The 24,875-nt window shown below is 34.8% G+C and overlaps 1 protein-coding gene across 2 annotated transcripts in view; it reads left to right on the top strand.

The window, feature by feature from the left end:
• Atf6 (activating transcription factor 6) overlaps positions 1 to 24,875 on the top strand; it is a 238,101-nt gene that overhangs the window by 91,221 nt on the left and 122,005 nt on the right. For both annotated transcript variants that reach the window (XM_046428915.2, XM_046428916.2), the window contains exons 10-12: positions 5,130 to 5,261; positions 18,253 to 18,366; positions 19,376 to 19,475. In XM_046428915.2, coding sequence (XP_046284871.1) covers positions 5,130 to 5,261; positions 18,253 to 18,366; positions 19,376 to 19,475 — 346 coding nt within the window. The remainder of the gene's footprint in view (positions 1 to 5,129; positions 5,262 to 18,252; positions 18,367 to 19,375; positions 19,476 to 24,875) is intronic.

The following is a 24,875-nucleotide window of genomic DNA, read 5'->3' on the forward strand; positions in this document are numbered from 1 at the left end:
TGACCCCAATTTTAAGAGGATCACTCCAGTTGCCGTTTTGAGCATCCTGAACCAGGCTAGCAGGAACACAGCTGTATCACTAACCCTCTTTGGATTTTATCAAACATGTTCATATCTGCTGTCTCCTTTGAATTTCAGGAAAACCAAGCAAAATATTTGTTATTGTTTTTGAACACAGATCTTCTTTCTCCAGATTGTGTGCTCTTCCCACATTCAAACCTGAAGCTTTCCATGTTCTTTTCAACTTACATTTTTTTCAAGTGTAGTTTGAGCAGCAGCACCATATGATTTCTTTTTCCTTTCTTTCTTTTTTTTTTTTTGGTTTGGTGCTGAAGATTGAACCTAGGGCCTTGAGCCTGGTGGGCAAGTGCTCTGCCACTGAGTTAAATCCCCAACCCAGCATATGGTTTCTTTTGGAGACAAGAAACAGTATGAATCTTACATGCTAAGATGGTTTAAATTTAAAATTGACCTACTTGTACCATAAGAAAGCAGATTTTCAAGGGGTAGAGTAGACTTGGAGATGTGCCAATTTATGTTCAGCCACTTGGTATAAAGATTGGATATCTAAATCATATCTTAAGGATTAAATGGCTTTATTCATAATCCACAACAGTTGTTGGCTTTTAGAATTTCACAAATGAAAAAGGAAAGTAACAATTCTTATAATACTTCTTCCAGACTTTTGGGGAAATTGAGATCGTTTGTGTTTTATTAATCCATGCTTTTCAGGCTTATTGGCCCATGACATGAGCAAGTTTTTTGGTGTAATGATTATTTTGTGGCTTAAAACAATTGTGACTCTTGTGGAAAAACATGTTTCTGATCATAGAGACATAGATCAGAGACTTCTATTTTCTTTTTTTTTTATTAGTTTATTTAAAAATACTGAATAGAACCTGGTTTAAACTAATTATAAAGAGATTAGGTTAGGTTGCTTTATTAATATTATGAACTAGAAACAGACATTGGACACAATCATTACATTCACTCTTCCTGGGACTGAGTCTTCTCTTCACATTCTTGGGATTTAATTTTTCCAAAAGTGACAAAAAGGGACATTGAATGATGGAAACAAACACTCAGACCAAGAATCTAAAAGTTCATATCAATAATAACTTTCTCATATTCTTGTATATTTGGCCATTACAAGGACTGTTAAATTCCTCTTAATATTTGTAGTGTCACAATTAGATAATTTTGAATTTTGGCAGTGAAATAAAGTTCTTAGAAGTCTCTTAAATACGTATAAAAATGAGAAACATAAATCTGCAATTATTTACATGGCTAACCTTAGTTTCTGTAGGTCATTTCACAGAGCTCTAGTATTTATAATGTTTTGTTTTTAGCTGAATTGGATGTTAGCTTGTCTGTATATAAACATAAGAGAAATTTCTATAATTTTTTTTTTTTTTTGGCAATTTTACCTTAACACTGAAAATTTACAGGGATTGGAGGCCAAACTGCCATAAAAATCAAAAAAAAAAAAAAACAAGTAAATAACTTGAAAAGTAGGCTGGGGTTGTGGCTCAGTGGTAGAGTGTTTGCCTAGCACCTGTGAGGCACTGGATTTGATCCTCAGCACCACGTAAAAACAAATAAATAAAATAAAAGTATTATGTCCATCTATGACTAAGAAGAATATTTTTTAAAAAGAGCATGAAAAGTTTCTTAACAAAATTGTTAAATATGCAATTTATCTTTTCAATGGGTAGATAATATCATTGAAACTCAGACTGTTTGGATCCTAATTTTTGCCCCCTTACTGTTTCTCTTGTTTAAAATATTTTGTTGACTATGTGTAATATTAGTGTTGTGAAGATGATTTTTTTGAAGTCTATTCAATGAGATCTGGGCTCTTTGTCTAAAAAAATATAAAATTAGGTATAATTAAGGGTATGTTGTCATACAGTATTAAATCATTACCAACATGGAGAGTGGGAAAAATAGTGACCACTTATGAGTCAACATCAAAATTCATTTCCAACAAGTGTGGCTAAGTAATTATAGTGCAGTCTAATTACAGATAAAACAGACTGAGCAAATAGTTAAACTCAAAGCATTTTTAATTTATTTTCAGTTGTAGATAGACAAAATGCCTTCATTCCTTCCTTCCTTCCCCTTCCCCCTTCCTCCTCCCCTCCCCCTTGAACTTGCAGACCTCTTGCCTCACCCTCCTGAGTACCTAGGATTATAGAACATGTCCCATGACGCTTAGCTCAAAATGATATTTTAAAAGGAATATGTAATATATGTAAATTATTCAGATGTCTGTAAAAGTTCAAATATATTTAGAATCGAAGGGGAGAGAGGGAGAGAAGGGAAGGAAAAGATTCAAAATCAGTTTATAAGAAAAGTCTTAGGATTTTAATTAATCCAGGATCAATTTAACTAGAGTATGAAGACTAACTAAAAAAGCTTTTATGACATTAGACTGTATCGTTAAAGTATTATCTAGAACAAGGCAAGGAATTATCCTGCAATGGTCATTCCACTTGAGAAGCACTGTGGCCAATGCTGGATACCACCTCTGAGAAGCATGCAAACAGGATGTGACCAAATGTGCTGAAGGAAACCACGACTGCTATAAAGAGGAACATGTGAAAGAACCAAGAAACCATAGACTTAAAAAGGAAGGCCTGGGAGGGGGGATGTTAGATGTCTTTGGACAGTGAAAGAAGGGTTGCTTACACTTGTTCTGAATAGTCAGAGTCCAGAATTAGTACCAAAAATTGGAAATTATGAGGAAGCACATTTCTGGTTAAAACAAGAGGAAAAAAGATTTTTTTTTTTTTTTTTTGGTGGTACTGGGGATTAAACCCAGAGGCGCTTAATGACCAAGCCACATCCCTAGCCCTTTTTGTATTCTATTTAAAGATAAGGTCTTGCTGAGTTGCTTAGGGCCTCACTAATTTGCTGAAGCTGGCTTAGAACTCCAGATCCTGGGCAAGTTACTTAGACCCTGGCTCAAAATTTAAAAAAATAAATAAATAAATAAAAGGGCTGGTGATGTAATTCAATGGTAGAGTGCTTACCTAGCATGCCTCAACTTACTGAGCCATTGGGATTACTGGCATGAACCATGGCGCCTGGCAGGAAACTCTTAATAATTAGAGTGATAGATCTAGTTGGAGGGAACTGGGAGTGCTGCAGTCAAATGGGAATGTTAATATGATCATTTTAATAATACAATGGAGTAGGGGTTGAATGAACTGAGGTTATGTCAACCTAAGGGAAAGTTCATGACTTTGATTTTGCTTAAGTAGATTTTTATTTTTTGGCACCACACATGAAAAAATTATAAAATAAATAATTTTAAAAATGTAAATCTCAAAACAAAAAAATTCTTTAATTAATTACAGCCCCCAACCCCATTGTTATCATTTACTGCTTGTCTCATGTTTTCTTAAATACTTATGAGGCTAAGTTTATTTAGGTATTCCACTAGGCCCTTTACCTCTTTTATAGCAAGTAAACATTCAGTCTGAAATCTACAATTGTAATTAAAAAATGTAGCCTCGATTGTGACAAAATTAAATTTTATGCAATGGCCATAATTTCAGAGTTTATAACTTGTAAACTCTGAGTTTACAGTGTGCCAAAATGCCACAGCATACCATGTGAGAATCACTGGGCAGCAATGATTGCTAGGGCTAAAGGGGAGAATGGGAAATATTATATAATAAAAGATCAGAAAGATTCTAGAAAGATACATCTGCCTCCCTCCAACACTGCTCTCCCCCCAACACTGTTCTCCCCATCTTTGGAGGTAAGCTATTACATCCCAGAGAACTCCTTTTAGAACCATGCGACCATTAACCTTTTCCATCAGCTCTACTTTCTTTTTTCACTTCATTCCTCTAAATAGAATCTTTTATGCCTAACTAGGGAGGTTGCACTCTTTGTAATGGATTTCAAGATTATGAATAGTGTAAATTATATATGTGGCATCATGAAATACAGCAATCACATAAAAATGTTATTGGTGAGCCAGGTTTCCAAGCCACCAATTTAATCTGATTAATGAATTAAAAGTGTTAAAAAACTATTGGAATATTTGATATAGGTATCAATATATGAGACATTATGTATTTTTTGTCCCCAAATGCTTGTACCTATCGGGAGAATATACATTGATGAAAAAAGGTATTAGCAAGGGTGGGGAGAAAGAAGTAAACAAAAAATTTTACATGTAAATAAAAATAGAAGTATTTTTAAGGTAAATTTTTTGTTAGTTTTATTTGATAGATTGCCTCTTGGATTTGCAAAAGGCTAATAACAAATTTGACTATCAAAAGAGAATAATTCTTATTTCATTTGAAGCATTCTCTAATTGAAAACATCAATTTGCAGCATCCAGGAGGACTTATTTCAATTATTATCTAAGTTTAGAATGTGTTTATATGTAGGTTGTACATATTTCTAGTTTGTATACTTTTGTGTGTATACGTTTTGTGTTTGTCAGCTTTCCATTACTATAACAAATACCTGAGATAAATCATCTTAAAAAAGGAAAGGCTTATTTTGGCTCATGATTTTAGAGGTTTCAGTCTGTGATCACTTGGCACTGTTGCTTTGGGACTTTGGTGGCACAGCGCATGATCGATCACAAGAGCATGTGGCAAAGTAGGCTTATTCACCTTATGGTGGTTAGGAAGTGAAAGAGAGAGGATGAGGAGGGGCTTGGGGTCCCAATATTTATTCAAGGGTACATACTAGTTGGACTAACATCCTTCTACCACGCCCCACCTTCTAAAGTTTCTGTCATGTCTGAACAGTGCCATGGACTGAGATTAGGCCTTCATTCAACACATGGACTTTTAGAGGACATTTAAGATCCAAGCTATAACAAGCAACTTTATGATAACATAGGGTTTTATAAACACATAGAATTCCTTTTGTTTAAACATTTACAAATAACGTTCTTTTTACTTAAAAAATTATTTTCAAGATTATTGTTATATGTACAGGATGCTAAGCCTAGAGTATTTAAACATATCAACATGTTGTTTTGACTTTCTACTATGCCTAACATTTTTGCTGCATGTGTGGACCTATAAAGGAAGTCATATACATGTATATGTGACATTTTAATTTTAACGGTTGTTTTATGTTTTTAAAATTTTCAGCATGCTGGAACAGGATTCTAGAAGAATGAACCCTAACGTGAGCCCTGCAAATCAAAGGAGGCACCTTTTAGAATTTTCTGCTAAAGAAGTACAGGACACATCAGATGGTATCATCCAGAAAAACAGCTACAGGTTAGATGGCATGTTAATCCAATTGATTTTATTAAAACGAAACAGTTCTATCTAATATAACTATACATTTCAATTGTTTGTGTATAGATTTGAAGAGTAGAACAGATGAATTACTGAGACCATTAATAATTTTATTTTTAAGATTAATTCTAAGAGTAAATTCCCAGTTTTAGAATTCTTGTAGAGATGTGGCTGAAAAATCTTAGTTTGTGTGCAGTATCCACATACATTGAAACACAAATATTATATTAAAACACATATAGAATCTTTAGTTCTTTCATTATTTTATGTGTTTGTATATTTAATTTATCTAATACTTGTTTTTGTATCATCTATGAGTGGATATGATATGGTGGAGTGATAAGGTTGAAACTTTTTCAGTCATTAGGTAAAACTAAGTGTACTTTTTGTTGTGATCTTTGCTGAATTCCTGCCTTGTTGTAATTTAATTTTCATACTGGTTGTCAAAAGCAAAAGACTTAGAATTAAATGAAAATGTAATTCCAATATTCTGTTAGCTAGAAGAAGGTTATAGTGACTCTTTTCATAGCTGTACTTTTTGATAAACATTTACGTGTGGAATTTTTGTCAGAGCCAAACGGATCCAGGGACTTGACTTATAAAGCAAAGAGAGGTCTCAGTATGGCAACCATTCCACTGTATAATACTTGAAAATTATTAAATATTTGTTGACTCTGAGGTTTTATAAACTGAGGGCTAGAGAGAAATCATTCTTTCTGACTTTTACTCTGTTATACCCATACTATTGATTGAGGTTATGACCATAGGTACAGGCTTGTCTTCGTACCTGAAAATAAAATGCAGTATTCATTTTGTTCTAAGAGTTCGAACTGTGCAAAGTACTATGCTAGGTACAGCAGAAGATCCAAAGGATTATATAGCAAATTATGTAATACAACACAGCATGTGATAGAAACCATAATATAGGAGAACATTATATAACATTTTTTTTTGTTTGTTTTGTTTTGTTACTGGAGATTGAACTCAGGAGCACTCGACCACTGAGCCACATCCCTAGCTCTATTTTTTATTTTATTTAGAGACAGGGTCTCACTGAGTTGCTTAGCACCTTGTTTTTGCTGAGGCTGGCTTTGAATTCACATTGCTCCTATCTCAGCCTCCCAAGCTGCTGGGATTACAGATGTGCACCACCGTGCCTTGGTTTTCTATATATCAAAATTTGCCACTTAAAAATTTCAGGTCACTTGCTCATCTTTAAATTAAATTTTTCTTTCTTTTTTTTTAACTGTTGAATTCTTTGATATCCTTATGTTCTGGATATTAATCACTTATTGGATCAGTAGTTATCAGATGTTTTCTTATATTCTGTGAGTTGTCTTTTCACTCTTGATTATTTTCTTTGTGGTACAAAGCTTTTTAATTTGATATAATCCATTTGTTAAAATTTTTTGCTTTTGTTGCCTGTGCTTTTAGGGTCATATCCAAAAAACCTTTGCCCAGATTAATGTCCTGAAGTATTTTCTCTCCCGTTTTCTTCTGGTTGTTTCATAGGTTCAAGACTTATATTTAAGTTCTTGATTCATTTTGAGTTGATTTTTGTATATGGCAGGCTTCTTTCTTCTGCACATGGATATCCAGTTTTCCAAGCACCATTTATTGAAGAACCTTGTTTAAACATTTTAAAAATAAGTTTCTTTTATATTTACAAAATTTATTTTCAAAATTATTTTTAGTATGAACAGGATGCCAGGCCTTGAGTGTTAAAACATATTGATACACTTTGAGTTTCTTCTATGCCTAGCACTTGTGCTGTATGTGTGTACTTACAAAGGAAGCCTGGTTTGCTTTAGAGCTATATATAGCATGTGCATATGTGTAACATTTGTTCTTACTGCCTTTGTCAAAAATCAATTGGTTATAAATACATGAATTTATTTCTGAGATCCCTATTCTGTTTTAATTGTTTGTGCGTTTTTATGCCCATACCATGCTATATTGGTTACTATCGCTTTATAATAAGTTTTAAAGTCAGATATTATAAAGCCTTTAGTATTGTTCTTCTAGCTGAAGATTGATTTGGCTCTTTAGTGGGTTCTGTATAGATTTTAGAAGTGTGCTGTCTATTTTTGTGAAGAAAGCATTTGATTGGAATTGCATTGACTCAGTAGATTGCTTTGGGTAGCATGGACATTTTAATAATATTAATTCTTCCCATCCATGAACATGGGATGTCTTTCCATTTTTCTCCATCTTCTATGAATTCTTTCATTGATGTTTTGTAAGTTTCATTGTAGATATCAACAACTTCCTTGGTTAAATTTATTCCTAGGTATTTAAAAAAATATTTATTTATTTATTGTAGCTATTGTGAATGGGATTACTTTCTTGATTTCTTTCTCAGCAGTTTTGTTATCAGTGTATTAAAAAGCTACTGGTTTTCTTTTTGAATTTTTATTTATTTAATTTTTATAGATGGGATTGTGTTGAGGGTTAATCTTCTTAAATCTAGATGGCACTGTGGTCATTACCAAACATTCCATTGTGTGCTTCTTTTAAAAAATCACAGAGATTCAAAAGCCAAAAAAGTATTTAAAGTTTATGTTTTATCTGTGTTTTTTTTGTTTATACAACTAGCTAAGAATATAGACATCAACTCTGATTGTCCCATATTGCTTTTTTCATTGCTTTTGAGCTAATTTGATTTTATTGACTTTTTCTCATCACATTAGCAAATGAAGAGATCTTTATTTTGTTTTTAATACATCCTGATCAAGTTCTCAATGAATGTTAACATAAGGAATGAATGCCAGTTAGTTTTAGAAAGATTACCATATTAAAGTACACATTTTAAATACTTTAATCATTTTTTTCTTTTTTCCTGGGCTTCTCGGGTTTGAAGAATTGCAGTGATGACTGAAGGACAAAAAATTAGGCAACTTTTACAAAGTCTCATAGAATTTCATGTTAAGGGTGAAGCCAGAAACAAAAGAACTAATTACATTCTTTCCTATTCTGTCATTCTAAAAGTGATTTATGTTAAGTATTTTAAAATTGAGACATGCAAAGAAACACCACTGGCTTCTGCTAAATTCTTATATTAGATATCTTTTTCCTTTGGAACAAACAAAAAAAATCTCAGAAGGAGACATTTGCTTAACTGTGGAAACAGAAAGGGATTCTTTCATATTGACTGAAAATGTAGATGGGACAAGGTTTTGGATTATATGTGTCATTTGAAGTTATCGAAATTTACACGTCAGTTGAATTTCCACAGTGTTTAACTGCATGAGCAGTTAGCAATGTTAATGAAATATCCTATACATTTGTAAAGGTGGTATCACAAAACTTTGTTTGAATACAGTTAAAACTATAAAACTACTGATCTTTATGTTGATTTTGTATCCTGCAATCTTACTGATTTATCAGTTTTAACAGTTTTGGTAGAATCTTCAGATTTTTCTCTATATAAAATAAAGTTGTCTGCAACATGGAGGTTGATCTTTATTTTTTTCAGATCATGATGAAATAAAATTAGAAATTTTATTTTATTTTAATTTTTTTAAATTTAATTTAATTTTTTTATTAGCTACACATGACATTACAATGATCTTGGCAATTCATACATTTGAATCATTGGGGTATAATTTCTCATTTTTCTAATTGTACAGATTGCAGAATCACACTGGTCATAGAGTCACCTATACACATACAGCAATCATAATGTCTATTCTATTCTGCTGTCCTTCCTATCCCCCCTACTCCTCCCCTCCCCTCCCCTCCCATCATTTCTTTCTATCCAATCTAATGTGACACACTTTTTTTTTTTTCTCATCACAACATCATACATGTATTCCATATAACGATGAGGGTCTCCTTCCATCTTCCGTGCAACTCCTCTTCTCCCTCTTTTTCCCTCCCACCTCTATTCCCTATTTAGTGGTAGTCTTCTTCTCATGCTTTTCCTTCCTATCCCATTTTGAGTCACTGCCCTTATATCAGAGAAGACATTCGGCATTTGTTTTTTAGGGATTGGCTAACTTCATTTAGCGTAATCTGCTCTAATGCCATCCATTTTCCTGCAAATGCCATGATCTTGTTATTTTTTAGTGCTGAGTAATATTCCATTGTGTATATATGCCACATTTTTTTAATCCATTCATCTATTGAAGGGCATCTAGGTTGGTTCCACATTCTAGCTATTGTGGAATTGTGCTGCTATAAACATTGATGTGGCTGTGTCCCTGTGGTATGCTCTTTTTAGGTCTTTTGGGTATAGTCCGAGAAGGGGAATAGTGGGGTCAATGGTGGTTCCATTCCCAGCTTTCCAAGGAATCTCCATACTGCTTTCCAAATTGGTTGCACCAATTTGCAGTCCCACCAGCAATGTATGAGTATACCCCCGCCCCATCCTTGCCAGCACTTATTGTTGTTTGACTTCATAATGGCTGCCATTCTTATTGGAGTGAGATGCTATCTTAGAGTAGTTTTAATTTGCATTTCTCTGATTGCTAGAGATGGTGAGCATTTTTTCATGTATTTGTTGATTGATTGTATATCCTCTTCTGAAAAGTGTCTGTTCAAGTCCTTGGCCCATTTGTTGATTGGGTTATTTGTTTTTTTCCTTTTACTCTTTGGATGTCCTTTATTTCTTCTCTTGCTTTATTGCTCTGGCTAAGACTTCTAATACAATATTGAATAAGAGTGGTGAAAGTGAACACCTTTGTCTTGTTCCTCATCTTAGAGGAACATATTTCTGCTTTTACACATGTAGTATAATGTTGGCTTAGGGTTTGTCACATGTAGCCTTTATTGCATTGAGGTAGTTAACTGATTTTAAAAACCTATTATTTATTTTTTAGTTGTAGTTGGATACAATACCTTTATTTTATTTATTTTTATATGGTGCTGAAGATTGAACCTAGGGCCTCACAAGTGCTAGCCAGTGCTCTACTGCTGAGTCACAACCCTAGTTCCTATAACTGATTTTTGAAGATTTTTTTTTTAATCACAAAGGAATGTCAAATTTTATCAAATGCTTTTTATTCATATATTGATGGTTCATAGAGGGTTGTTGTTTTTTTTTTTTTTTTTTTTTGCACATATTGATTTGCTTATGTTGAACCATCCTTGTATCTCTGGAATAAATCTCACTTGATCCTGAGTCAAGTTGCCAGTCTTTGGTTGAGAATCTTTGTGTCTATGTTCATTAGGGATATTAGTCTGTAGATTTCTTTTTGGTTGATGTGTCCTTGTCTGGTTTTGATACCAGTTAATGTTGGCCTTACAGAATGAATTTGGAAGGGTTTCATCTCTTTCAATTTTTTTAGAATAGTGTGAGAAGCATGAGCATTAGTTCTTCTTTAAAGGTGTGGTAAGAGTCAGCAGTGAAACCATCCAGTCCTGGGCTTTTCTTTTTTGGGGAGATGTTTATTGATTTAGTCTCCTTACTTGTTTTTGGCTTGTTCTGATTTTCTACATCCTTATCTGTATTTATTTTTGAACACAGTTTGTTTTATATTATTTTTCATTTTTAGGAGAATTGTGGTTCAAATACAAAAGGAGTAGATTACAATTCCAGTATATAATATTGCATTTGCCTTTCAGTTAATTAATTGCATCTATTTTTTCACTGTTAGAAGTGGGTGCTATGTAAATAATGTACCTGTATAATTTATCAACCAAACTAGGACACTTTAAGAAGTAAAGGTAGTGCTGGTAATGATTATATCAGAACATCATGCATAAATCAGACTGTCTTGGATAAACTGTAAAGGACTGTCAAGCTCCGTATTAGACATCAGCCATAACCTGTCTTTAATCTTGGAATTCCTATTAACTCTAGCTCCCTAAGATTATCATTTACTTTAGTGATTTATTTTCTGAATATTTTGCAATTGATATAGAATGGTTCACAAGCAGCCCAGAGCTATCTCTGTGTTAGTTTGAGACTAATTGTTTCCAGATTGTACACTGGCTTAGGTTTTTCCCTTTCCTTTCTCCTGAAGCTCCACCCAAACTCTCTCTGGTATTTATCCTATCAGATTTTTTTTTCTCTTCCTCAAAATATTTTTGGCTGTTAGAACAAAGCCAGTGAACATGGATGTGTAGAAATCATTACTAGAGTTTATTACAAGGAAAGAAAATTATAGATCAGAAATATATTTTTTAAAATAATTTTATCTTCTTCTGAGAAGTGTCTGTTCAGCTCCTTAGCCTATTTTTTATTGGGTTCTTTGTGTTTTTGGTGTTCAGTTTTTTGAGTTCTTTATATATCCTAGAGATTAGTTTTCTATCTGACACGTGTGTGTGGCAAAAATGTAGCCTCTTTCTTCACCTCATTGGTTGTTTCTTTTCCTGAGAAGAAGCATTTCAGTTTGAGTCCATCCCATTTATTAATCATTGATTTTATTTCTTGAGCTTTAGGAGTCTTGTTAAGGAAGTTGGGACCTAATCTGACATGATGAAGATTTGGGCCTACTTTTTCCTCTGTTACGCACAGGGTCTCTGGACTAATTCCTAGGTCCTTGATCCACTTTGAGTTGAATTTTGTGCATGGTGAGAGATAGGGGTTTATAAAAATCATTTTGCTGCATATGGATTTCCAGTTCTCTCAGCACCATTTGTTGAAGAGGCTGTCTTTTCTCCACTGTATGTTTTTGGCACCTTTGTCTAGTGTGAGATAACTATATTTATGTGGGTTTGTCTCTGTATCTTCTACTCTGTACCATTGGTCTACAAGTCTGTTTTGGTGCCAATACCATGTTGCTTTTGTTACTGTAGCTCCATGGTATAGTTTAGTGTCTGGTATTGTGATGCTTCCTGCTTCACTCTTCTTGCTAAGGATTGTTTTGGCTATTCTGGGTCTCTTATTTTTCCAAATGAATTTCATGATTGCTTTTTCTGTTTTTATAAGGAATGACATTGGAATTTTAATTGGAATCACCTTGAATCTGTATAATGCTAAGGTAGTATGGCCATTTTGACAATATTAATTTTGCCTATCCAAGAGTATGGGAGATCTTTCCATTTTTAAAAAATTTTGATTTGTTATATATGACAACAGAATGCATTATAATTCATATTACACATACAGAGCATAATTTTTCATATCTCTGGTTGTACACAAAGTAGAGTCACATCCTTCATGTCTTCTTACATGTACTTAGGGTAATGATGACCATCACGTTCCACCATCATTCCTACCCCTATACCCCCATCTTTCCTCCCTCCCCTTTACTCTATCTAGAGTTTATTTAATCCTCCATGTCCCCCCTGCCCCCACACACAGCATATTATGGATCAGCATCCTTAAATCAGAGAAATCATTTAGCATTTGGCTTTTTGGGATTGGCTAATTTCACTTAGCATTATATTCTCCAGCTTCATCCATTTACCTGAAAACGCCATGAATTTATTTTCTTTTAATGCTGAATAATATTCCATTGTGTATATATACTACATTTTCTTTATCTGGTCATCTATTGAAGGGCATCTAGGTTGGTTCCACAGTTTAGTTATTGTGAATTGTGCTGCTATAAACATTGATGTGTTGTGTCCCTGTAGTATGCTGTTTTTACGTCCTTTGGGTATAGATCAAGGAGTGAGATAGCTGGGTCAAATGGTGGTTCCATTCCCAGTTTTCCAAGGATTGTTCATACTGCTTTCCATATTGGCTGCACCAATTTGTAGTCCCACCAGCAATGTATGAGTGTGCCTTTTCTCCCACATCCTCACCAACACTTATTGTTATTTGTCTTCATAATAGCTGGCATTCTGACTGAAGTGAGATGAAATCTTAGAGAAGTTTTGATTTGCATTTCTCTAATTGCTAGAAATGTTGAACATTTTTTCATATATTTGTTGATTGATTGTATATCCTCTTCTGAGAAGTTATCTGTTCAGTCCCTTGGTCCATTTAATGGTTGGGTTATTTGTGTTTTTTTTTTTTTAATGTTAAGATTTTTGAGTTCTTTATATATTCTAGAAATTAGTGCTCTATCTGACGTGTGTGTGGTAAGAATTTTTTCCCAATTAGTAGGCTCTCACCTCACTGATTGTTTCTTTTGCTGAGAAGAAACTTTTTATTTTGATTCCATCCCATTTATTGATTCTTGAGTCTTATTAAGGAAATTGGGGCCTAATCCCATATGATGGAGATTTGTGCCTACTTTTTCTTCTAATAGATGCAGTGTCTCTGGTTTAATTCCTAGGTCTTGATCCACTTTGAGTTGAGTTTTGTATATGGTAAGAGATAGGGGTTTAATTTCATTTGGTTGCATATGGATTTCCAATTTTCCTAGCACCATTTATTGAAGAGGCTATCTTTTCTCCAATGTACATTTTTGGTGCCTTTGTCAAATATAAGATAACTAATTATGTGATAAGATAACTAAATATAAGATGTAATTACGTGGGTTAGTCTTTGTGTCCTCTCTTCTGTACCATTGGTCTACAAATCTATTTTGGTGCCAATACCATGCTGGTTTTGTTACTGTTGCTCTGTTGTATAGTTTAAGGTCTGGTATAGTGATGTCACCTGCTTCACTCTTCTTGCTAAGGGTTGCTTTAGCTCTTCTGGGTCTCTTATTTTTCCAGATGAATTTCATGACTGCTTTGTCTATTTCTATGAGGAATGTCATTGGGATTTTGATTGGACTTGCATTAAATCTGTATAATGCTTTTGGTAGTATGATCATTTTGACAATATTAATTCTGCCTATCCAAGCCAAGGGAGATATTTCCATTTTCTAAGGTCTTCTTCAGTTTCTTTCTTTAGTGTTCTGTAGTTTTCATTGTAGAGGTCTTTCACCTCTTTTGTTAAGTTGATTCCCAAGGTTTTTTTTTGTTGTTGTTGTTTGTTGTTGTTGTTATGTTTTGTTTTGAGGCTAATATGAATGAGGTAGTTTTCCTAAGATTTCACTCATGCCAGTCAAAATAGCAGGTATCAAAAATACAGACAACAATAAATGTTGGTGAGAGTATGGGGGAAAAGGCACTCTCATACATTGCTGGTGGGACTGTAAATTGGTACAACCAATCTGGAAAACAGTTACATTGCCGGTGGGACTGCAACTTGGTACAACCAATTGGAAAGCAGTATGGAGATTCCTTAGAAAACTTGGAATGGAACCACCGTTTTACCCAGCTATCCCATTTCTAGTCTGTATCCAAAGGACTTAAAATCAGCACACTATAGTAACGCAGCAACATTAATGTTCATAGCATCTCAGTTCACAATAGCTAAACTGTGGAAGCAACCTAGATGTCCTTCAGTAGATGAATGGATAAAGAAACTGTGGTGTATATACACAATGGAATATTATTCAGCATTAAAAGAGAATAAGATCATGGCATTTGCAGATAAATGGATGGAGTTGGAGAATATCATGCTAAACGAAGTAAGCCAATCCCAAAAAATCAATGGCTGAATGTTCTCTCTGATAAGTGGGTGCTGATCCAAAACGGGGAGGAGGGAGGCATGGCAATAATGGAGGAACTGTGATTGTGCAACAGGGAGGGAGAGTATGGAGAGTGCATGGGGACAGGAAAGATGGTGGAATGAGATGGATGTCATTACCCTAGGTACATGTATGACTGTGATATGGTGTGATGCTGCATCGTGTACAACCATAGAAATGTAAAGTTGTGCTTCATTTGTGTACAATGAATCAAAATGCATTCTGCTCTCATATATACCTAGTTAGAATAAATAAATAAATTAAAAAAAATAAAATAGTCTTAGACTTTTCTCAAGGACTACCTTGCTTATATTTTTATAAGTGTATAGGCGTGATTTTTAACATAATGTATATGTGACAGGTCTTTGTTAGATTTTTTTTGTGTGTGTGTGTGTATGTGTGCTGCCTTTTACAGGCATTCATTTACCAAGCACAAGACAGATATTTTTCCCTCTCCATCCACTGTTAATTTTAGGCTGTTTTATTCCAAACAACTTAGCTCTACTTAACCTTAATAGCCAGAGGAGAGGACATAAAGAATGTTCCTCGGGCTGGGGCTGTAGCTCAGTGGCAGAGCACCTGCCTTGCACGTGTGAGGCATTGGGTTTGATCCTCAGCACCACATAAAAATAAACAAATAAAATAAGGCATGCTGTCTACCTATAACTACAAAAATTAAAAAAAAAAGAATGTTCCTGATACAAGTTGCAGGGAAGAATGTTCTATATATTTTCAGCTCTTGCTTCTTTTCCCTTGTATATGGCATACACACAGATCTCTGACTTTTACCTTTTTTTTTTTGACTTTTACCTTTTTTTAAAAATTAGTTCTTTTTACTTATACATGATACTAGAATGTATTTTGACATATTATACATATATGGAGTACAACTTCTCTTTCTTCTAGTTGTACATGATGTAGAATTACATTGCTTGTGTAATCACATATGCACATAAGTTAGTAATATCTGATTCATTCTACTATCTTTCCTATTCCCTTTCCTCCTCCCTTCCCTTCATTCCCCTTTGTCTAATCCAAAGTACTTCTATCCTCTCCTAATCCCCTTCTTATTGTGAATTAGCATCCACATATCGGAAAAAATGTTCAGCCTTTGGTTTTGGGGGAATTGGCTTAGTTCACTTAGCATGATATTCTCCAGTTCCATCCATTTACTAGCAAATACCATAATTTATTCTTATTTATGGATGAGTAATACTCCATGTATATAGACACCATATTTTCTTTATCCATTCATCTGTTGAAGGGCACCTACGTTGGTCCATAGTTTAGTTATTATGAATTGAGCTGCTATAAACATTGATGTGTCTGTGTTGCTGTAGTATGTTGATTTTAAGTCCTATGGGTAGAAACTGAGGAGTGGGATAGCTGGGTCAAATGGTGGTTCTATTCCAAGTTGTCTGAGGATTTATGTGTGTTGATTTTATATCCTGCTACTTTGCTGATTCATTTATGTATTCTAGAAGTTTTCTGGTGGAATTTTCTGGGTCTTCTAAATATAGAATCATGTCATCAGCAAATGGTGATAGTTTGAGTTCTTCTTTTCCTATTCGTATCCCTTTAATTTCTTTCTTCTGTCTGACTTTATCTTGAAGTTAGCTTTCCACTCTGCCAAAATTATTTTTGCCAAGGAGGCCAGTGATTTCAGTATTGTCAAATCCAATGGAAATTTCTGTCTTCATCTTAACTTCACCTTTCCTTAGCATTTGGCTGTGTGGATCACTCTCTTCTTGAAAAGACTTTCCTTTTGTGGTGGTTCATATGTTAGTCTTCCATTTTACTGACGATGCTTCATAGTTTGTTTTTGTTTGTTTGGTTGGTTGGTTTTGGTGGGCTCCTCCTCTATCGAAATATCAAAGTTTTGAACTGTGAGCTTTTTTGTTTTCTTTCTGCCTAAGTGACTCACCCATAATTTAACACAGAATCCATATCTGTATATTCTGATGTCTGAGATTTATGTTTCTAGTCCATACTTCTCTTTTGAGTCGCCAAACTCCAAACACATGTATCTACTAGTCTTCTTGCCCCACCCCATCCTTTTCCAGAGATTGAACCCAGGGGCACTTTACCACTAAGGGACATCTCATCCTTTTTAATATCTTTTAATTTTAAGACAGGGCCTCACCAAGTTGTTAAGGGCCTTGCTAAATTGCTAAGGCTGACCTCAAACTTAAATCTTCCTGCCTCAGCCTCCCAAGTTGCTGGAATTACATGTGCGCACCCTGGCTTGACTTCTCTTTTGTAATATTTCAAACTTAACATATGCAAAGTGGAATTTGGTTCCTTTCCTTGTTGTACCTCCAGTGGGTTTTCTACAACAGTCCTCATTTTTTTTTCTGTTGTTTAAGCGAGAAACCCTTGTTCATCTCTTTCACCACTGTTGTTGAACTTCTTTCCAAAAATTGCCTTGAGGATTGGTCTACTGTCTCCATTTTTATTGCCATGAAACTAACTAGTCCATGCTATTGTCAGTTCTTGCTTGAATTGCTATACTTCTCTCCTAACTGGTCTTTAGTCTTCTCCTTTTCAGTAAATTCATTTTTTGTATAGTGTCAAGGTGTAAATGTAAATAGAAATATGTTCTTAAAATATGATTGTGACTTCTCTTTGCATATAGCAGTTCCTTATCTTGATCTCATTTTCCTCTGTCTTCTTTACTTCTTGTGCCTGCTTACCTTTCGTCTGCTCACAACTCTTAAGCCCTGGGTCTTTTTTTATGTTCTTTGAGCCTGTTTTTTCCCCCACCTGATTCTACCCAGAATACTCTTCCCCTTCTCTCTGTGGGGCTAGTTATCACTTAGGCCTTATCTTAAATACCATCTCCTTCTCAGGCCACTAAATACTGCTGCTGCTTTGAAATTTCAGTTGTTTGTTTCTTTCATAATACATACCAGTTTGGATTTATTTTATGCCTTTTTCCCTTTTATTTGGTCCATCTTCCCTGTTTGAGGGCAGAGACTTCATTTCTCTTGTTCACTTTTGGATTCCCAGCACACAGTTGGCAGTTAACAAATATTTGTTGAATGAATAAATGAAAAGTGTGAATATTTCCATGTTCAGTTTTACGAATTTATATTTTTTTCTTTTTGAGTGTTTTATCTAGTTTTATAAATCCAGAGATCTTATGTAAGGAAATTCAGGACTAATCTAAATAAGAATTTTTAGTAATAGAGATTCAAATAGCAGACAAACCTCTGTAATCCCAGCAACTCAGGAGGCTGAGGTGGAAGGATCACAGGTTCAAAGCCAGCTTCAGCAACTTATTGAAAATCTCAGCAACTGAGTAAGACCCTGTTTCAAAATAAAATATAATAAGGTCTGGAATATGATCAACAGTAAATGCCCAGTAAAAATAACATAGCAGACTGAAGATAATAAATAGCAATAATGTCCCCAGTTCAGATTCTAATTTTCACCTCAGATTTTGATGACGGTCAAACCCTAGATATGAATTCAATAAGTTGATGATTTTATATCAAATTTACTAGGAATTTAGGAAGCAAGAAAACAAATTTTTTGCATGTTTGTTTCAGATATGATCATTCTGTTTCAAATGACAAAGCCCTAATGGTGCTAACTGAAGAGCCACTACTTTATATTCCTTCTCCTCCTTGTCAACCCCTGATTAACACAACAGAATCTCTCAGGTAAGTATTATAAGTTGTTGTAAAATAAATAAGTGGGCTCCCATGATTAGCTTTGGAACCTAGGAAAGTCTTTGTTCAGATTTGCTGAGTGGTTGAATCCCTAAATTATTTGTTGGATAGCCACAGGTGTATCAGTTGCTATGCAGTTGCCCTACTAGTCTAAGATAGATGATTATGGGTCTATTTAATATAATGGTTGCATATTGCAATATGTCTTATTTGAAAACTACAGAATTAAATTAATTAAAATTCCAGGGTAAGTGCTAACTGGGTGGTGACTTTTATAGCAGAAGGTACCTTTTTCTTCAAATTAGGAAGACAATAATTTGAGGTTATGTGGTTCTAGAGACACTTTCCCATTATTGCACCCTTCTTGTATTGCCTTTTCTCTCAAATTTTTTTCCTGATTTTGGACATATCCTTGAGCCTTAAAAACTGCCTCCTTTTTTAAATGTTAAATAGTACTCAGCTATAGTTAAATAAGGATAGTCTAACATATTTGCAACTTCTGTAGAAAGTAAGCAAAATAAAGGGAAGTTTTATTGAATTGATCTTTTAAATTTCTACTATTGAAAAAATTTATTCCCCCCCCAGGTAGTTAGGTTCATCATTTTCCTTCTCTCCAAAGGCATGATTTTCAAAGGCCTTAATATATTCTTTTGCGATAGGAGTCCTATGGATTGTTTTCTCCAGTGTCTCAGATATTTGTATATCACACAGCCCAAGAGAAAAAAAAAAACACTTTGCATTCAATATTTATATTTGGCAAATACTTAGCTATGGTTTTCTTTAAATTTTGAATTTTTGATGGAGGAACCTACCATATAAAAATGCATATCTTACTAAATATTCAGTTAAGAATCTTAGTTATTCAAATCAAAGAGAAATACTAAGTAATTAGGCACTTGGAATACTCTTTGGAACCTACAGAATGATTAAATTCATTTCTCACCAGGAGATAAGAATTTTATTTCTGAGAAATATGTTTAATTGATTATCTGTTTTATAGATTAAATCATGAACTTCGAGGTTGGGTTCATAGACATGAAGTGGAAAGGACCAAGTCAAGAAGAATGACAAACAATCAACAGAAAACTCGTGTTCTTCAGGTTTGTTTCTACTTGTCTTGGAATAATGATTGCTAATCATTGGAAGCTCTCTCCCTACCCCGCCACAGAGGTGGTATCTCTCCTGGAAGATTTGGCAAGCTTAAGCTTTACCTACTTCTCATAGCTGCTTCTGGTGCAGCTTCATTGCCACCACTGTTCTTAGCCCAGGTTTTATGGCACTTGGTTTAAGTTTTATAATACTCATTTCCTGTGTTCAGGCATGATGCGCTTTCCTGCTCTCTTCTTCAAATTTGCTTCCGTCCAGGAGTTACTGTGCATGGATATCTTATCAAATATTTTTGGCACCACTGGTATAATAAACAACACTATTTGTTTCCTTACTTCTGAGAGCTCTTCAGAAATAGGGTATTAAAACATGGGACACATCAATGAAGGACATTTTTGAACTTAGACAAGTGCCACTACTGGGTTTAATGACAGTGCTTACTCAGCTATTCAGTAAAGCTTCTATCTTAATCTTGTTTGTCACAAAGCACCATTTACAATCATTCATCATTCATCAGATATATGTTGCTACTTCTGAAGTGCTTAGACTAGCAACTGCACAGTGTGAGTACCCAATAAACATCTGTGGTGGTGATAATGAGCCAGGAACTGTTCCAGACCCTGGGAATATAGTAGCGAGTATAATAAAGTCTCTCCCCTTCTAGTGGGAGAACTAAACAATAAACAAATAAATGCACAGGTACCTCAAACTTAAGATAAATTCTCTAAAAAATAAAGCGTGATAGAAGGTTAGAATTTGAATTGAGAAATGAGAAGCTATTTTAGATTGAGTGGTGAGAAAAGGCTTCTCTGAAAAAGTTTCAATTTAACAAGGTATTGTCAAGATAATTAATGCTGGCTGTTAGAATGACCTTAAAATCTCCCTAGCTTAATAGAATAAAAACTTGATTCTTACAGTGTCTAACATAGTTCTCTAAAATGGCTTTTCTCCAAATAGTGTCTTAGGGATCCATGTACCTTCTATTGTGTAGCTCCGACAACTTGATAACTTGAAATCTTTGTTTCTAGTTTTAAATGGTGGGAAGAGAGCTTGGAAGATAATACAAATGGTTTTAGGGATCAGGCCTGGACTTTAGCCACTGTTTAGTCAGCTAAAATTTTCATTTTGCCTAATTGACTATAAGAGAGACTGGGAATATGTAGCCTTCCTGAGTGCTCAGGAAGAAGAAAAAGTTGTAATGACAACATTGTTTTTTACTATGTAGACAGAAAATGTTAGAGTAAACAATGTAAAGATTTAGGGAAAATCTGGTGAAAGATCTTCTAGAGAAACAGCAAATGTAAAGATCTTTAAGAAGGAACAGTTTACTTCTGTAGGCAACATCAAGAAGTTGAGTAAGGTTGGAATGCATTGACTGAGGGAAGATGGTAGATGATATTAGAGAGACTTGCAGAGGTGAAATAATACGCAGTTTCATAGGCTGTAGTGAGAATGTTGGATTTCATCCATGGCATGAGGAAACACCATTGAAAGACTTGATTAGGGCAGTGACTTGACCTGATTTTTATGTGTGAATGTGTGTATGGCAGGGTGAGGAGAGGGTTAGGGATTGAATCCAGGGCCTCTCACATATTAGGCAAGTGCTCTACCACTGAGCTACATCCACAGCTCCTGGTTTATATGTATTTTTAAAGTTTTATTTGTCCTTTTTAGTTGTACAAGTATATTTTGACATATTTATACAAACATTGAGTTTGTTTTATTCTAATTAGGAGCCCAGTCTTATGGTTGTACATGATGTGGGTATTCATTGTGGTGTGTTCATATATATATACATAGGAAAGTTGTATCAGATTCATTCATTCCACTGTTTTTCCTATTTCTATCTCTCTTCTTTTCATTCCCTTTTGTCTAATCCACTGAACTTCCATTCTCCCCTCACCCCCTCTTTATGTATGTTAGCATCCATATATCAGAGAAAACATTCAACCTTTGGTTTTTTTGAGATTGGTTTATTTCACTTAGCATGATAGTCTCCAGATTCATCAGTTTACTGGCAAATGTCATAAAGTCATCATTTTTTATGGCTGAGTAATATTCCATCACACACACACACTCACACACACCACATTTTAAAAAAATCCATTCATCTGTTGAAGGCACCTAGGTTGGTTCCATAACTTAGCCTATTGTGAATTGAGCTGCTGTAAACATTGATGTGGCTGCATCACTGTAGTATGCTGATTTTAAGTCCTTTGGGTATAAATTGAGGAGTGGGATAGCTGAGTCAAATCATGATTCTGAGGAATCTCCATACTGCTTTCTATAGTGGTTGCACCAATTTGCAGTCTCTGGTGGGGAATGCAATGTATGGTGTACCCTTTTCTCCACATCCTCGCCAACATTTATTGTTACTTGTATTCTTGAAAATTGCCATTCCGACTGGAATGAGATGAAAATGGTGTCGTTTGCATTTCTTTAATTGCTAGAGATATTGAACTTTTTTTCACATTTATTGACTGACTGATCATATTTCTTCTCTGTGAAGTGTCTGTTCAGTTTCTTTGCCCATTTATTGATTGGGTTACTTGGTTTTTGAGTTCTTTAAATATCCTCTAGGTGCAGGTTGCAAAGATTTTCTCCCATTCTGTAGACTCTCTCTTCATGTTCTTGATTGTTTTCTTCATTGTGAAGAAGTTTTTTAGTTTGATTCCATACCCTTTATTGATTCTTAATTTTACTTTTTGTGCTTTAGGAGTCTTATTGAGGAATTCAGTTCCTAAGCCAAATGATGGAGTTTTAGACTGACATTTTCTTCTAGTAGGATAGGGTTTCTGGTTAAATGTATAGGTCTTTGATCCACTTTGAGTTGAGTTTTGTGCAGGGTGAAAGATAGAGGTTAAATTTCATTCTGTAACACATGGATTCCATTTTTCCCAGCACCATTTGTTAAAGAGGCCATCTTTTCTCCAATGTATGTTTATGGTGCCTTTGTCTAATAAGAGATAATTATATTTATGTGGGTTTATCTCTGACTGATAATATTCTTCCATTCTATTCCATTGGTCTTGTCTGTTTTGCTATTACTATAGCTCTATTATATAAATTAAGATCTAGTACGGTGAGCCTCATCTTTCGCTTTTCTCACTAAAGATTGCTTTCGCTATTCTGGGCCTCTGATTTTTCTAAATGAATTTAATGACTGCTCTTTCTATTTTTATGAAGAATGTTATAGGGATTTTAATAGGAATTGCATTAAATCTGTATAGCGCTTTCGATAGTATGATCATTTTGACAATATTAATTCTGCCTATCCGAGAACATGAGAGATCTTTCTATCTTCTAAGGTCTTTTTCAATTTCTTTCTTTAGTGTTATGTAGTTTTCATTGTAGTGGTCTTTCACCTCTTGTAAGATTGAATCCCACGTTTTTTTGGTTTTGTTTTGGCTTGGTTGTTTTTGAGGCTAATGTGAATGGGATAGTTTTCCTAAATTTTCTTTCCAATGATTCAGCATTAGTGTATCTCGCCCACGTCCCGCGCCCGTGTTGGAATTTAGGTCTCCTCTACATGAAGTGGGCTGGACGTGAAATTAAGCTAAGAAAAAAAGGTAGAAAAGAAATACACTAGAGAAAGCAATTGTGAAAAGGGAGGGTAGGACGCTCTTCAACCTTAGAGGTCGAGCTTCCACACTGGAAAGAGTAAGAGCCTGCAGTTGCTTTGTTATATGGGGGAACCTTCAAAGGTTTTCCATAGAGTGTTTTTATGCCAAATAAGGCAGGAGGTGGGTTGTCCAGCTCCCAGTGGGTTATGCCCAACTCCAGAGCTACAAGATCTGTCTCCCTAGGGGAGCAAAGACAGAGGTCAGTGTTTTGCACAATCCATTAAGTGGGAGGAGCCACAAAATCGCTTGCAATGCTAAATCAAAATCTCCTTGGCTCAAGGCCTAGTGAAGATGTTCAAATAGCTCAGGGGTGGTTCCCCTCAGATGTATAGGAACACAGTTGATTACGTTTGTTCATTTTATATCCTGCTACTTTGCTGAATTCCTGTACGAGTTCTAGCAGTTTTCTGGTGGAATTTTTTGAGTCTTCTAAATATAGAACCATGTTCTCGGCTGACAGGAATGTTTGAGCTCTTCTTTTCCTATTCATATCCTTTTAATTTCTTTCTTTTGCCTAATTGCTTTGGCTAGAGTTTCAAGGATTATTTTGAATAGGAGTGGTGAAAGAGGGCATCCCTGTCTTATTCCAGTTTTAGAGGAAAAGCTTTCAGTTTTTCTCCATTTAGAATGATATTGCCCTTTAGTTTAATGTATATAGCTTTTACAATGTTAAGGTATATTCTTATTATCCCTAGTTTTTCTAGTGTTTTGAATATAAATGGATACTGTGTTTTGTCAAATGCTTTTTCTGCATCTATGAGATAATCATGTGATTAGTGTCCTTAAATCTGTTTATATGTTGAATTACATTTATTGATTTCCATATGTTGAACTAACCTTGTATCCCTGGGATGAAACTCACTCAATCATGGTGTGGTATCTTTTTAATATGTTTTGTATGAGATTTCCCAGTATTTTATTAAGAATTTTTGCATCTGTATTCATCAAGGATATTGGTCTGAAGTTTTCTTTTCTTGATGTGTCTTTGGTTTTGGTATAGGATGATACTAGCCTCATAGAATGAGTTTGGAAGGGTTCCCTTCTTTTCTAGTTCATGGAATAATTTGAGGAGAATTGGTGTTATTTCTTTTTTGAAAGTCTGGTAGAACTCAGCTGAGAATTCATTCAGTCCTGGGCTTTTCTTTGTTGGTAGGCTTTTGATGGCATATTCAATTTCATTGCTTGGAATTCATCATTTCTGTGCCCTCCTGATTCAATTTGGGGAGGTCATATGTCTTTAGAAATTTGTCCTAACTTATATTTTTAAAAGATCATTCCAGCTGCTACACAAAGTAGACCATGGTGTGGTGGCATGAATGGAAATAGGGAGGCCAGTTAAGATGCTATTTCAGTAGTCTAGGTAAGAGATCTGTGGAGCCTGTACTTGTGGGGTAGATGTGGAGCTAAAGGAAAGCACTTGGATGTCAAGTATATTTTGAAATTAGAGCTGTTAGAAATTGTTGCTGTAAAATAAAAAGGAATTAATGGAAATTCCTACGTGTTAAGTACTAGTTGAACAGAGATGCCATTATTGATAACAAGATTGGGGAAAGAGGAACTGGAGACAGGAGTGTAAGAAACTAAAAAGGAAAAAAAGAGAGAGTGAGGCATTGAGCCCTGGGCCAACACCAACATTAGAGGCTGAAAGAGAAAGAAGAACTAGCAATTGAGAAGATGAGTGACTGACCAATAAGATAGGAGAAAATGCAGGATTGTGGTACCCCAAACCCCAAGCAAAGAGTGTCTTAAGAAGAGATATATGATTAATCA

The sequence above is a fragment of the Marmota monax genome, unplaced genomic scaffold, assembly GCF_021218885.2.
Source record: "Marmota monax isolate L192 unplaced genomic scaffold, Marmota_monax_Labrador192_F-V1.1 WCK01_AAM20220418_F8-fsc00145, whole genome shotgun sequence".
In the NCBI taxonomy this organism is placed as follows: Eukaryota; Metazoa; Chordata; class Mammalia; order Rodentia; family Sciuridae; genus Marmota; species Marmota monax.